The sequence below is a fragment of the Oryctolagus cuniculus genome, chromosome 4, assembly GCF_051225735.1.
Source record: "Oryctolagus cuniculus isolate XC-2025 breed Fujian yellow rabbit chromosome 4, ASM5122573v1, whole genome shotgun sequence".
NCBI classification, from domain to species: Eukaryota; Metazoa; Chordata; class Mammalia; order Lagomorpha; family Leporidae; genus Oryctolagus; species Oryctolagus cuniculus.
In genome coordinates this window covers 12,426,934-12,441,436 of record NC_142870.1, presented here as the reverse complement: position 1 = coordinate 12,441,436, position 14,503 = coordinate 12,426,934, and the positions used below count along the sequence as shown (strand labels likewise).

Here is a 14,503-nt window from a genome sequence, read left to right as displayed (position 1 = left end):
AGGGGGGGGGGGCCACTTTCCTATTCAAAAAAAAAAAATCTCTCTGAGCTGAAGCTCATTTCTCCCGCCCTCTCCCATCCTGCCGCTCCGCAGGCTCAGCTGCAAGGCATTCTTGAGATGTTTCGCAGTTGGGAGGTGCGTCAGCTCTGCTGCTTGCCGGCTCCTGCATCAAAGAGCAGCCTTCACTCTGGCCCTTTGAAGTCCGGCAAAATTTCAGCATTGCTGGTCCCAAGCACTGCCCGGGAAGCCAGGGCGGATGTGACTCATCCGAAGGACTCCAAGCCTCCGAAGCCGGGGTCAGACCCGGTGCTCCTTTTATTCAGAGAAAGGAAACCGAACTCTGCTTGGCTCTGAGTTGCTGAGGTTTTACTGAGATGCGGAGGGTGGGTAGGGGGCCTGCTGAATGCGCCCTGGGTCGTCACCGTGTTTTTTCCTCGCTGAGGTGGTTCATGTGTTGCGGGGGAGGGATGCCATGTGCACCTGTGACCTGTTTTCTGCTCTGCGCTTTGGCTCATCTCTAACGCCGACGTCATCCCGTCCAGCTGTGCTCCTTCCCCGAGGTTGCCTGAACCCAAGGACAGAGAGCACTGAACCCTATGAGCCTGTGTGCTGTGTCTTTTTCCTATTCGTGTGTATCTATGATAAAGATTGATATATCAAGGGGTAAACATCCCTGCAATACCCAGGGCTGGGCCAGGTCAAGCCAGGAGCTTGGAGTTCCATCTGGGTCTCCCATGTGGGTGACAGGGACCCAGGTGCTTGAGTGGCCCCCAGGGGGCACCCTAGCAGGGAGCTGGGACGGAGGGTAGAGCCCGGACTTGAACCCAGACACTCATTCCCAGCTGTGTCTTAACCGCTGTACCAAACGCCCACCCCATGAACATCTTTTTTTTTTTTTTTTTTTTTTTTTGACAGGCAGAGTGGACAGTGAGAGAGACAGAGAGAAAGGTCCTCCTTTGCCGTTGGTTCACCCTCCAATGGCCGCCGCGGCCAGCGCACTGCAGCCGGCGCACCGCGCTGATCCGATGGCAGGAGCCAGGTGCTTCTCCTGGTCTCCCATGGGGTGCAGGGCCCAAGCACCTGGGCCATCCTCCACTGCACTCCCTGGCCACAGCAGAGAGCTGGCCTGGAAGAGGGGCAACAGGTACAGAATCCGGCGCCCCGACCGGGACTAGAACCCGGTGTGCCGGCGCCACTAGGCGGAGGATTAGCTTAGTGAGCCACGGCGCCGGCCCCATGAACATCTTTAACTCCATTTTCCCCCATGAGCTTTCTGAAGTCCAGTTGTGCATCCAGAGAGAAGAAGACTCACTCCCTCCTCTCTCCCTCCCCTACTCATATCTCATTCACTCACATTTGGAGAGTGAACCCCTGGAGAGGAGATGAGATGTCTATTGGTCTGTCTGTCTGTCCCTCTGCCTTTAAAATAAAATAAAATAAAAATAAAATTAAAAAAAAAAAAACAGAAAATGCTAGTGAAGTTGTTTATTTTGGTGCAAAAAAAAAAAAAGTGAAATCCATGCAGCTTTTAGTTAATACACATTTTCCAGGAACTCTTTGAAGATCCTTCATATACATGGACTTCAAAACTCTTTTGCACTAAAATAAACTTATCTTTTAATTCCATTTTTCATAAAGTTTTTGAAGTCACCTCATAGTTTTTTTTTCCTAATAAAGATTTATTTTATTTATTTGAAAGGCAGAGGGACATAGGGAGAGATCGTCCATCTACTTGTTCATTCTCTAGATGTCCACAGTGGCCTGGGCTGGTCCGGACCAAAGCCAGGAGGCCAGAATTCATCCAGGTCTCCCGGATGGATGGCAGGGCCCCAAGCCATTGGGGCATCTTTTACCGCCTTTCCAGCCCCCGCAGGGATGGGGTCAGAGCAGCCAGGACTTGGACTGGCACTCCAGGATGGGGCGCTGGTGTTACAGGCGGGGGCTCTACCTGCTGTGCTACAACATGGGCTGTCATCTCATACTCTCCTCCCTGCCCAGGCCAGCCCGGGGCCACCTGAGCAGCTTCTGCCATCCACTTCTTGTTTGCTCTTAGCTCCAGTGCCCCTGTCTGCTATGCAGCTGGCATGGCAAAGTGAAGCAACCCAGGGCTGGTGGTGCCAGCAGAAACATGCTAGCACTGTGGCGGGTGAGGGGAGAACCACATATGCAAACAGGTGAACTTTATGTTTTGTTTTGCACTTATTTTGCAAAGCCCAAGAGACATGACCTAGGGATGTGGGAGGAGGCACTTAGCCTAGTGGTTAAAGACGGTGGTTAGGAGGCCAGGGTCTCATGTTGGAGTAACTGGTCTGGCTCCTGACTTTAGCTTCCTGCTAATGTAGACCCTGGGAGGCAGAGACACAGGGCCTCAGAGAGAGGAAGTGCTCATGGGATGCCGATGTCCTCAACCTAAATTTTCCAGCTTTGGGATGGTGCAGAAGTAACCCACATTCGGTAGAAACCATGCCTTGTATTTTGAATTTTGATTTCCCCGGTACCATCCTCTCTTGCAAGGCTGGAGAGCAGTGGTGGGTACGGCTAACAGGCAGCCCTGTGCCCAGAGGAGACACTGGCAACATTCTCCGGGGTGCTGTGTGCTGCGGGGTATCCCGCAAATCACAGGAGATGTCTACACCTTATTACAAAATGGGCTTTGTGTTGGATGATTTTGCCCAACTCTAGGCTACCGGAGTGTTCTGAGCATGTCATTTATTTAGTTGAAAGTCTGAGTTAGAGATAGAGAGAGAGAGGAAATCTTCCATCCATGGGCTCACTCCCCAGATGGCCTCAAAGACCAGAGCTGGGCCAGGCCAAAGCCAAGAGCCAGGAGCTTATGCCAGGTCTCACCCATGGGTGGCAGAAGCCCGAACACGTGGGTCATCTGCTGCTTTTCCCAGGCCATTAGCAGGGAGCTGGATGGGAAGTGGAGCAGTGGGGACATGAACTGGCGCCCATATGGGATGCTGGTGTTACACGCTGTGGCTTTACCTGCTACATGACGCCGGTCCCTCTGAGCAAGTTCAAGGTGGACTGGGCTAAGCTGTGATGTTTGGTGGGTTGGGTGTATTTAGTGTATTTTCCACTGATGGTATTTTCAACTTAGGGTGGATTTGTTGGGACATAACTGCCAAGGTTATGTGAGTCAAGGAGCACTCGTACTAAGTATTATTATTTAAAACTATCTTTATGAGATATAATTTACACAGCACGAAATTCAGCTTCCATGCTTATCATGTGTGCAACTTGATGATTTTCAGCTCATTTACTAAGTTGTGCAACCGTGACCGCTGAATTAATCAGCGGTGATTCACTACAATGAAAGACTGGGGGCTCCTCCCTTCCTAAGGAGAGCAAGTTTATTTAGCTCTTGGTTTTGGAAGCTGAAAATCCAAAGAACATAGCACAGGTTCTGGAAGAGCATATGGTAGACGGTGGATGGCGGGAGCCCACGCAGAGCGAGGATCGCAAGGCGAGACAGGCACAGAGCGGACGGCCTGGGACCATGCTGGCTCCAGGAGCTGAGACCTAACTCCTCCAGGGACCTACGGATCTCCCACTACGTCCACCTCTTCAGGGCGCCACTGCAGCTCCCAACAGCGCCACCCAGAGGACCAAACCTTTAATCACATGCATCTGTTGGGGGCTGCTATCTACTCTGATCCAAACTCCAGCAAGTGCAGTCCAGCTGCCTAAACGTCCCCTCCTCCCCGGGAGTCTCCTGAGCCCATTGGATGTTGATCCAGTCCTCATCCTCATTCTGCCCCATGCATTTGCCTTTTCTGTTATTTTGCATTTCTCACGTGATACGAGACTCGCTGTGTCTGCAGTCTTAGTTATTATTACTTTTATTTCTTTTTAAAATGTATTTATTCGAAGGGCAGCGTATCCAAAGAAAGTGAGAGAGAGAGAGAGAGAGATCTTCCATCTACCAGTTCACTCCCCAAATGGTTGCAACAGCCTGGCAGGCCAAAGCCAGGAGCCCAGAGCTCCATCCGGGTCTCCCACACTGAGTAGCAGGGGCTCAAGTACTTGAACCATCTCCTGCCCCTCTCCCAGGTGCATTAGCAGGGAGCTGGATCAGAAGTGGAGCAGCTGGGACGTAAACCAGTGCTCATATAGGGCACCAGTGTCACAGGCAGCCGCGGCTTAACCCGCTGTGCCATAACGACACCCCTTATTATTAATTTTCAAAATCAAATAAGTGTTGAACATCTTTATTTGCCGAGCAGCTGGAGGGGTGTATCCTTCGCAGAACGACCGCAAACTGTGTTTTCCTCTGCAGTGCGTTTGTCACGTCAACTCCGTAGGACATTGCAAAGAAAGATTTCCCAACAGTAAGAAGATTAAACAAACTTTTCCCTGAGTTCTCTGGGAACGGATTATCCTAACCCAGAATGCACCGCGCGCCTCCGGGCTCCCCATTGCTGCATCCTCAGGTTTGGGGTGGCCTCCCCCACCCCCGATTCTTCACAGGGGCAGTGTCCTGACCACGCCTCTGTCCTGGCGGAAGAAAGACTTTGCTTTCGTGTCATCTTTCTCTTTCTCTTTTTTAAACACATAAGCGGGTTGTGGAGCCCAGTGAGGTGTCACTAGGCCGCCTCCTGCTTCTGTCCGAGGTCCCGCACCTGCGTGGCTCCCAAGGCAACATCTGGGGAAAGCTTCCCTTAGGTGAAAGCGCGTGCCTGGTGCACATCTGGGGCCTCCCCCGCCACTTCCTGCAGATCCCCTGGGCAGGCAGGGCCATCCTGTCTCTCCCTCTCTCTTAGGGTGCAGTCCCGGGTGGGGGGATGAGCCAAGGGGACTTGGCCGGCTGGGGCTCCCCGATTCCTTCTGCAGGAAGCTCATGGTCCTGCCGATGTCTGTTTCAGACGAGTTAAAAAACAAAACCGTGTGTGAAGATCAGGAGCTGAAACTGCACTGCCACGAGTCCAAGTTTCTCAACATCTACTCCGCGACCTACGGCAGGAGGACCCAGCAGAGGGACGCCTGCGCCTCGGAGGCCGGGTGGCTGCCCCCGTTCGGTAGGTGTTGTCACGTGGTTATCTTTAAGGCGCTGTCTGATGTCTCAGTTTGGCCCCCCAGGGAAGGAAGCCGTACAGGTGGCAGGCACCTGGGTCAGAGGGAAGGTCAAGGGCAGGGAGGGCGCATTTGCGCTCCATATCCGTGAAGCTCAGTTGTTCAGCCAAGTAGCTATTGAGCACCTGCTGTATGCAAGGCCATCAGTGACCCATACAGAGTCCACTCCTTGTGGAGCTGACATCCAGCACTGGACAGGGAGGCTGTGAGCAGGCAGATGGGAAATGAGCCAGTGCAGTGGGCGGTGCATAATGACCGTAATGATACGGTGAGCAGTCCATGTCCGCAGGCTCTGCCTGTGTGGGTTCAACCAGTCGGACGTGTTGTGTCCGTTGTCTGCAATGCGTCTGTCTTCTCTTGTTGCTATTCCCTAAACGACACAGGCCAGCAGCTGTGTGTATAGCACCTGTGTGGTGTTAGGAGTTACGAGCAACCCAGAGATGATTGAAAGTACACAGGGCAGTGTCCGTAGGCCCTGCTCCCTGCTCCCTGCTCCTGCCTTAGGCAGAGACCAAAGCCTGGGCCATTCCTGGGGTCTGCCCACGCCTGCACTTGCTTCCCTCCCCTTTGAAACGCAGATCTGTGGCTGGCCTTCTCAGCGCCCTGCTCCCTGGGTGATCTGGGTTCCAGAGCTACAGGAGGAGCCGCCGGTGATCTGAACTCTCGCTGCCGAAAGAAACTCACTCCTTTCCTCCTCTTTGTTTGCTTGCTTTCTCTCTTTCATTCTTCTTTCTTCTTTTCAATCCTAACTTTTTCTTTATTCAAGGAGGCCTTTCTAGAACGTTCCTGGGGATCGTGCAGGTTCTTTAGGGGTTCTGCTACCTGCTCCGTCCACCATGTCTTAATTTGGGGGCGGAGCTCCCGTTTCTCAGGTGTACACCAACTCTCACCTGCTATACCTGTTTGGGAAACGGTTCTAAGTGACTGTTTCGGGTACTCTGTCCAGCGGGATTCATTCGGCCACGTACGTAGACGTGTCGGCTGAATGCTCTGTGTTCGCCTTACGTCCCTAGTGGGATGGGGGTTGGGTTTCAGTGGGAAAAGTGACCCGACAAGGACAGTGTCAGCAGACGCCATGGCTGGAGACAGACTTCATGGAGAGTTGGAGGGAGCCACCGGCGGTAACCAGCCCTCACTGATGCTGCGGGGATGGGCTGTGAACGGGAGACTGGTCCTGGCTTAGCCATTCAGCTTGAAGATTTTATTTATGTGAGAGGTAGAGTTACAGACAGTGAGAGGGAGAGACAGAGAGAGAGGTCTTCCATCTGCTGGTTCACCCCCCAAATGGCCTCCCCCATCCTTCCCAGTCTCCAGCTGTGCTCTGTCCCCTGTCTCTCCCCTTCCCTCTCTACCTCCGGGCCTTTACACAAGCTCTGTCCCTATCCATATCTCAGAGAGCTTTCCCGGGACACCTGCCAGCATGGCCCTCGTCCCTGCCGACTCTCTGGAGCCATCGCTCTGTCCGATTCTCTTCCTGGCTGGATAGAGTCCATGTCATATGTGTCCCCATCTCCTTAGAAGCTGAGCTTTGCAGGCACTGTGTTTGTGGAATTCCCAGCCCAGCAGCTGGAGTGGTTCCTGGCACAGAGCGGGCACCCGTGCCAACCTGGAGGTGCTCGAATGAATCAGGGCCCCTGTAGGGGTGTCCACGTCGGGTTCCTGCAGAGTCGTGGGTGCCGGGTCACGGCCTGGGAATGTGGGTCTGGTGCTGTCACAGCTTCCAACCTCCCATGAAATGCTGGAAATCTGTGTGTTTTTTTTTCTTTAAGTGAAATGTTCCAACTTCTAAAACACTCTGGGAGCCAAATAAAACATGCCTACAGGCCACATCCGGGCCCCAGGCTGCCAGTGTGTGAGCTGTGCTCTGCATTTCCAGTCATTACTGCAGCTCAGCCGCATTGCTTTGAAGACGGGGAAGAGCCATTTATACCTAACCAGAGACGCTGGGGCGAGTCTGGTAGGGCGACGGCAGAGGGGCGGCTTGTCGGGGCGCTCAGCGGGCGGAACCCCAGAACTTCTGGTTGCAGAGGGTGATCCTTGTACTTTTCCATTGCCTGTCAACTAGCGTCTAGCCAAACCTCACAAGCTTCAGAATGTGGGTACTTCTTTGGAAGCATAGTTGGGAAAGACCAGCTGGGCTTTGGTGAACGGCTGCATGGCCAGGGACCCCTTTGGTTTTCCCAACAGCTGGATTTGGCTTTTTATTTTTTTATTTTTATTTTTTTTACAGGCAGAGTGGACAGTGAGAGAGAGACAGAGAGAAAGGTCTTCCTTTGCCGTTGGTTCACACTCCAATGGCCGCCGTGGCCAGCGCGCTGCGGCCGGCGCACCGCGCTGATCCGATGGCAGGAGCCAGGAGCCAGGTGCTTCTCCTGGTCTCCCATGGGGCAGGACCCAAGCACTTGGGCCATCCTCCACTGCACTCCCGGGCCACAGCAGAGAGCTGGCCTGGAAGAGGGGCAACCGGGACAGAATCCGGCGCCCCGACCAGGACTAGAACCTGGTGTGCCGCCGCCGCAAGGTGGATGATTAGTTTAGTGAGCCATGGCGCCAGCCTGGATTTGGCTTTAGCACTCAGCTATCAAGAGAGAGAACTTCCGGTTTTTCTAAAATCCCACCGTCGTCACGTTGTGATTGCTCTGCAGAAACACATGGTAACATTTAGTAGAGACACACAGAGTCAGCCACAGCGTTCGCCCATCCAGCGAAAAGATGTGGATTTTTCTGGATTTCATCCAAATCCAGGTTGTAGGGCTAAGAACAGTTTTACGTAGCAGGCAACTCTAACTTTTTTCCCGCAAATTTATAGCACGGGTGTTTCCCTGTGTGGCCAACAAGATCCTGAGAGTGTTTGTCACTTCCTAATGTCTTAAAGGGATATGTTACACAACTTGTGTAACTCTTTCCCAGTGGACGGGTTCTGTGTTGTTGTTTCCAATTTTCAAATATCATAAACAATATATAACGAGCTCTTGCTTGTCTTGCTCTCTTCTGCCTTATTTCTTTGGGATACAGTCCCAGAAGTTTCATACCAGGAAAGGACATGGGGATGTTTATAATTCTTTGTACACATTGTCAGAGTTCTTTCCCAAAACTTTCTGTACCAGTTTATCTGCGTAAACCGTGACACACAACTTGGGTACCCAAGCAACTCTGCCAGCCTTTCTTTTTTCTTTTTAAAAAGATTTATTTTATTTATTTGAAGACAGAGTTACAGAGAGATCTTCCATCTGCTGGTTCATTCCCCAGATGGCCATCGTGGCTGGAGCTGAGCTGATCCAAAGCCAAGACCCGGGCTTCTTCCAGGTCTCCCACGTGGGTGCAGGGGCCCTAGTACTTGGTCCTTCCTCTGCTGCTTTCCAGGGCGCATTGTCAGGGAGCTGGGTCAGAAGTGGAGCACCCGGGACTGGAACCGGCGCCCGTATAGGATGCTGGCTCTGCAGGCTGGGCTTTAACCCGCTGCGCCACAGTGCCAGTGCCGTGGAAGCCTTTCTTGTGTGTGTTTCAGAATGTTTCCAATTCAAGAGCTTCAAAGTGGTCCGCCAGGGCTGCCTGCATCGGCCTTTCCTGGGTTCTGAATGAGTTTCCCATTTCCCTGGGCTTTGTTACTGTTCCCGTAGCTGTGTTGGCACTTGCTCTCGTCATCTCTCCAGCCTTTCTCCTTTGGGGATCTTCATGTGTTTGTTTGTTTATTTTACAAAACTGTATGAGCTCTAGGCGGAGTAGAGACAGTAACTCTTTGCAAGCTTTCTGGGCTGTCGGTCTCCTACTCCTGCAGCCTCTGGCCTTATCCACAGGGGATGTGTCCAGGACTCCTGTGGGTGCCTGAAACCACAGAGTCCCAAACCCTATAAGGAGAGACTTCAAAAAGTTCATGGAAAATTTGCATTTTTAAAGATTTATTTATTTATTTATTTGAAAGAATTACATAAAGAGAGGGAGACAGAGACAGAGAGAGAGATCCTCTATCCATTGGTTGGAAGGGCTAGGCTAGGCCAACTCCAGGAGCCAAGAGCTTCTTCCAGGTCTCCTATGTGGATGGTAGGGGCCCAAGCACTTGGGCCATCTTCTGCTGCTTTTCCAGGCACATCAGCAGGGAGCTGGATCAGAAGTAGAACAGCTGGGACTCAAACCGGTGCCCATATGGGATACCAGTGTCACAGGCAGTGGCTTTGCCAGCTACGCCACAGCGTCAGCCCTAGCACTACCTCTTAATTCTGCTTGCCATGAGCTTTCTGAGGTCCCTCTGTACGTGCACTTTGTTTTCCTGTATAACCGTGCCTATTGTGATGGAGGGATGCTGAGTTAACCGCCGAGCGGGTGCTGAAACACTAGACGAGGATGGTTCCCATGCTGAGCGGGATGCGGCGGGAGGGACCGCGTGAGACTTCATCCCGCTCCTCGGACAGTGCACAGCTGAAACCTTGGGAGTTGTTTGTTTCTGGAATTTTCCATGTATATTTTTGGACCCTGGCTGACTGTGGGTAACGGAAACAGTGAAAAGCAAAACTATAGATGAGGGGGAATGACTATTTTTTGTCCGAACGTACAGTTTCGGTTCGGTGTGTAGGGCTTCTTACTTCTTTGGTTCTGTGGGGGTCACATGCACAGTAAGTGCTGAGGGCCACCTGGTACATTCAGGGCTGTAGCTATGACACCACTGTACCCCATAAGCACCTTCAGGGCTGCCGTGGCCTGCCTGTCGGTACCCCCAAATGGGAGGTGCACTCTTACTAAACAGGACAAGAGGGTGCTCACACTCGCCTTCAAGGAGCCTCTGGGTGCCAGACTGGGAGGAAGGAGGGTAGGGTCACAATGTCTGTGTCCGGTGCCCCAGCCTGGTTCCACCTGAAACGCATCAGGGCAGGCCAGGCCGTGACGCGACAGGTGCAGAGGTGACCTGCGTTGGTCACACATCATACCCTTGTCTCGCACAGTGCTTCCCAGACTCCTCCCCCTCCCCCTCCTTCTCCTTATCACACACAATGCACGACACAGTGGGGTAGAGAGACAGCTGCTCAAGGCCAGTATCAATGGCCTGTGTCCCCTCACTAAGCTGAGAAGCCCTTCCACGTGGGTGCCTTTGGCTTCAGGATCTAAGGATCACTGACCCTTAGACTCCCCCTAACTCTCCCCTCAAGTTCTTGCCAACCCGTGCCCACAAGCCCAGCCCCAAAGCCACTCCCACTGTTTGATTCACTCCAGCGATCTACTTCCACTGCTGCAGTTACATTTCCCACTGGGTTCCAGGGATGCTGCTAAAACCACATGAGGTGCCTCCATGGCTGGGCCAAGGCTGGGCCGAGCCCAAGTGTGGACAGGCCTGGACACTTCAGCCAAAGATCAAGGTGCCTGGGGCTCCTGCTGCCGAGACAGGACCACTTAAGAGCAGCCCCAGCCCAATTATCTAAACAAACGCAGGCTGAAAAAGAGCGATTAGCTTCATTTTCAGTGCCCGACAACAGCCAAAAACTTAGACTTGGCATTGGTTGAGTACCTTGTTATCACATGGGTTGGGGGCGGGGCAGAGTTTGCCAGAAGGAGTGGATGCAAGCAGCATTAGCCCGGGGCGAGGGGGGAGGGCAATAACGGCTTAAAAAAAAAAGGCAAAATTGTGCGAATGGTTCAGAGCTCAGCGTCCACAAGGATGCGGTCAAACCTGAGCGAGAGTTGAGTGACCTCCTCCTGAAAACACGCTGGGCTCTGCACCCTCGCCGAGGGGAGTTCTCCCTCTGCCGGGGTGCCCAGGCCTGCAAACGCTGTCGGTCACCCCTGGTGGCCAGGCCTCCTGGGACAAAGAGCTTTGTGGTCTTGGAAGCAGGAGTGGTTTTCCTTCGCCTTCTTCTGTTTGCCTCAAAGAATATGGTCAGACTCTAAGAAGACAGTTTCCAGGCGACTGTGTAGTCTAAGGATGTTCCACACAGCGTTGCTTACCAATGGGAGCCAGCGTTTGGCACAGAGGTCACAACGCTGCTGTGGCTCCCGCATCCCACAGCAAACTGCCTGAGCTCCAGTCCGGGCTCAGTTTCCCATCCAGCTTCCTGCCGGTGAGCGCCCTGGGAGACAGCAGGTGAGGGCCCAAGCGCTGTAGTTCCTGCCGTCCACGTGGGAGACCTGGATTGAATTTCCAGCTGCTGGCTTTGGCCTGGCCCAGCCCCAACTGTGGGGATGCTGGGGGCATGAACCAGTGGGTCGAAGATCTTTATCAATCTGTCTCTGTCTCTCTGCCTTTCAAATTAACTGAAAAGTTAATCATAAAAAAAAAAGAAACAGTAGAGAGGACTTAGCCTTTCCCATTGGCCAAAAGTATCCTCTACTGCCATCTTGGTGATTTTCCTGCCATAAACGCTGACACCCCCCCCCCCCCACACACACACACCGATTTTAAGGCACGTTCCAGATTTCGGGGGAGTTACCACTGCTTTGAACTGGAAGAGTAGAAAATGAACTTCCTTAAAACGTAAGAAGTTCGTGTTTGAGTAGAAGACAGTTTTGGATGGAGAGTCTAAAGCAATTTTTTTCAGAGATATAATACTTTCTGTAAGTATTAGAATACACCACTCTTTTGTATCACTCAATTCTACATACGGCTTGGGCCATGATATTCAGTTCTGATTGCATCCATGGTTGTTTTCTTATTGCATAGGCTGGGTCTTCAAAAAGTTCATGGAAAGTGTGTATGATGCATGGATTTCAAACACACTTGCATCAAAATAAGCTCATCTTTGAATTCCATTTTCCATGAACTCTCGGAAGTATCCTCATGTAATTTAGACCACAGGTTTTCATCGTCCCAAAGGACTTCCCCCAAAGTTCCACTTTCCCATCGTAACACCCGATGGCAATGGTGCCAGCTCACATGTGCTGGGTGCTGGCTGCAGACACTGCACGCTGGCCTGGGAGCCAGCTCCTGGTGCCTTCCCTGTGCTAACGCAGAAGCTGCAGCTGGGAGAGGACTGAGCTGCCACACGCAGAGGATGCTCCGGAATCCTAACCTCAGCAGAGCTGTCACTCAAGCTCAGAGACCGCTAGGAGAACACCTAGCATTTATGGGGGCCTTCGCTTCGGGTGCACCTGCTACAGACGTCGCAGAAATACAGTGAAAAAGGGAAACAAGACTGGCATAGAGAAAAATATCGAATGTTCTCACCCAGATGGGGAAGCCAACAGATGAGTTCATCTCAGGAAGCAGTGGTTATCAATGCTGGGAGAGGGAAGAGAAGGGTGCTGATGGGGTACAAAATACAGCTCGAGGGGCCGGCGCTGTGGCATATGAGTAAAGCCGCCATCTGCAGTGCCAGCATCTCATATGGGTGCCGGTTCAAGTCCCAGCTGCTCCACTTCTGATCCAGCTCCCTGCTGTGGCCTGAGAAAGCAGTAGAAGATGGCCCAAGTCCTTGGGCCCCTGCACCCGCGTGGGAGACCTGGAAGAAGCTCCTGGCTTCAGATCAGCACAGCTCCGGCCATTGCGGCCAATTGGGGAGTGAACCAGCAGGTGGAAGACCTCTCTCTCTCTCTCTCTCTCTCTGCCTCTAAATAAGTAAATATTTAAATATATATATATATAGTTCAAGAAGAAGCTCTAGGGCTCCAGAGCACCGTGGGTGCCCGGGGTTAATAATTTATTACGGATTTCTAATTTGGTGGAAGACAGGATTTCAAATGCTCCCAGCGCAAGAACTGATAAGTGTTGGAGATGACGGATATGCTAACTGCCCCGACCTGTGCGCCTGTGTTGAGATAACACGCTGCACCCTGGAAGCACGTTAGCTAATACATGTCAACTGAAATCATCTGTTAAGGCTGTTTAGGGCGTTCCTTGTGCTGCGTGGGACAGAGACACAGTCTCAATGAGTCCAACAGACGCCGAGTGCTGAGAAAACAGCGGTGCATACATGTTCCTGGCCCTCCAGGGACTCGTGGCCTTGTCAGAGAGCCAGGTGTGAAAGCCACAGCAACCCCAGCTGCCTGTGCACCGGGCTCTGTGTCCTGGGAACTCTGCCCTGGCCCCTAATGCTGGGGGTGTAGCATCTCCTCTGCTCCCAGCCTGGGCCTGCACCATCCCCTTGGTGTTCTAAGCCTCCCTGTATCCCACTTTTCCAGTCTCTTTGTTAAACTCCGATTGGAGCCACCGGTGGCCTGCCAGGAGCCAGAGGACGCACTGCCCAGTGCTCTTCCCCTGTTACAGGTTGAGCATCGTTCTTTATCCAAGTGCTTGGGACCAGAAGTGTTTTGGAGATGGACTTTTTGAAAATTTTGGAATATTTACATATATATCTCTCACAGAATAGAGTTTCTTGGGAATGAAACCCTAGTGTGAACACAAAAGGCATTAATGTTTCATATACACCTTATATGCACAGTAGTTTTTGACAATATTTTTAATCATTTTGTGCATGAAGCAAAGTTTTGTGGCATGGAATTTTCCACTCGGGGCGTCTTGCTGGCATTCACAGAGCTTCGGTTTTTGCAGCATGTTGGATTTGAGATTTGGAGACCAGCTCTGCACAAAGTCGAAGAGGTGATTGTATTCTTCCCACGATATTTATTTTTTAAGATGTATTTATTTATTTGACAGAACTAGGGAGAGACACAGAGAGAGAGAGACAGATCTTCCATCTACTGGTTCATTCCCCAAATGGCTGCAACAGTCAAGCTGAAACCAGGAGCCAGGAGCTTCTTCTAGTTCTCCCACATGGGTTCAGGGCCACAGCACTTGGGCCATCTTCTGCTGCTTTCCCAAGCACATCAGCAGGGAGCGGGATTGGAAATGGAGCAGCCAGGACTTGAACTGGTGTCCGAGTGGGATACCAGCATGGCAGGTGGTGGTTTAACCCATTGCACCGCAACACTGCACCCCGCCTGCCCCCCTCCCCAGGGCCTTGTTGACATTCCAGCTCTTGCTATAGACAGACACCTAACACGTGCTGTGGTGGCACTGTCCACTGCTCACCGGCCAGCTCTCTGCTCTTCATTCTTTTTTCTTTTTAGTAAGTCTTTTTTGTAAAGATTTATTTATTTATTTGAAAGTCAGGGTTACACAGAGAGAGGAGAGGCAGAGAGAGAAAGACAGGTCTTCCATCCACTGGCTCACTCCCCAATTGGCCACAACGGTCGGAGCTGTGCCGATCCGAAGCCAGGAGCCAGGAGCTTCCTCCAGGTCTTCCCACACGGGTGCAGGGACCCAAGGGCTTGGGCCGTCTGAGAGGCCGAGGGGGCTGTGCAGGAGGATTCCAGCCTGGGTAATGGCGCTGCTGCTGACCGGGACCAGGAAGTCAGGATCGAAACATTCCCCAAAAAACAAAACAAACAAAACGAACCAGCAGCCTGCAGTGGAGATGGGAGGTGCCTTCCTGGAGAGCAGCCTCTCTGGGGCCACCTGGACTGTAGCACTCCACGCTGCATCCTGCACACGTGGGGGCCTCGC

General features: G+C 52.3%; 1 protein-coding gene across 10 annotated transcripts in view; it reads left to right on the top strand.

The window, feature by feature from the left end:
* Positions 1-14,503, top strand: part of EVA1C (eva-1 homolog C) — an 89,764-nt gene that overhangs the window by 52,885 nt on the left and 22,376 nt on the right. For all 10 annotated transcript variants that reach the window (XR_016232282.1, XM_051859497.3, XM_089330586.1 and 7 more), the window contains one exon: positions 4,869-5,021. Coding sequence is in view for 9 of the 10 variants with exons in the window: in XM_051859497.3 (XP_051715457.3) it covers positions 4,869-5,021 (153 nt within the window). In the remaining variant the exon portion in view is untranslated. The remainder of the gene's footprint in view (positions 1-4,868; positions 5,022-14,503) is intronic.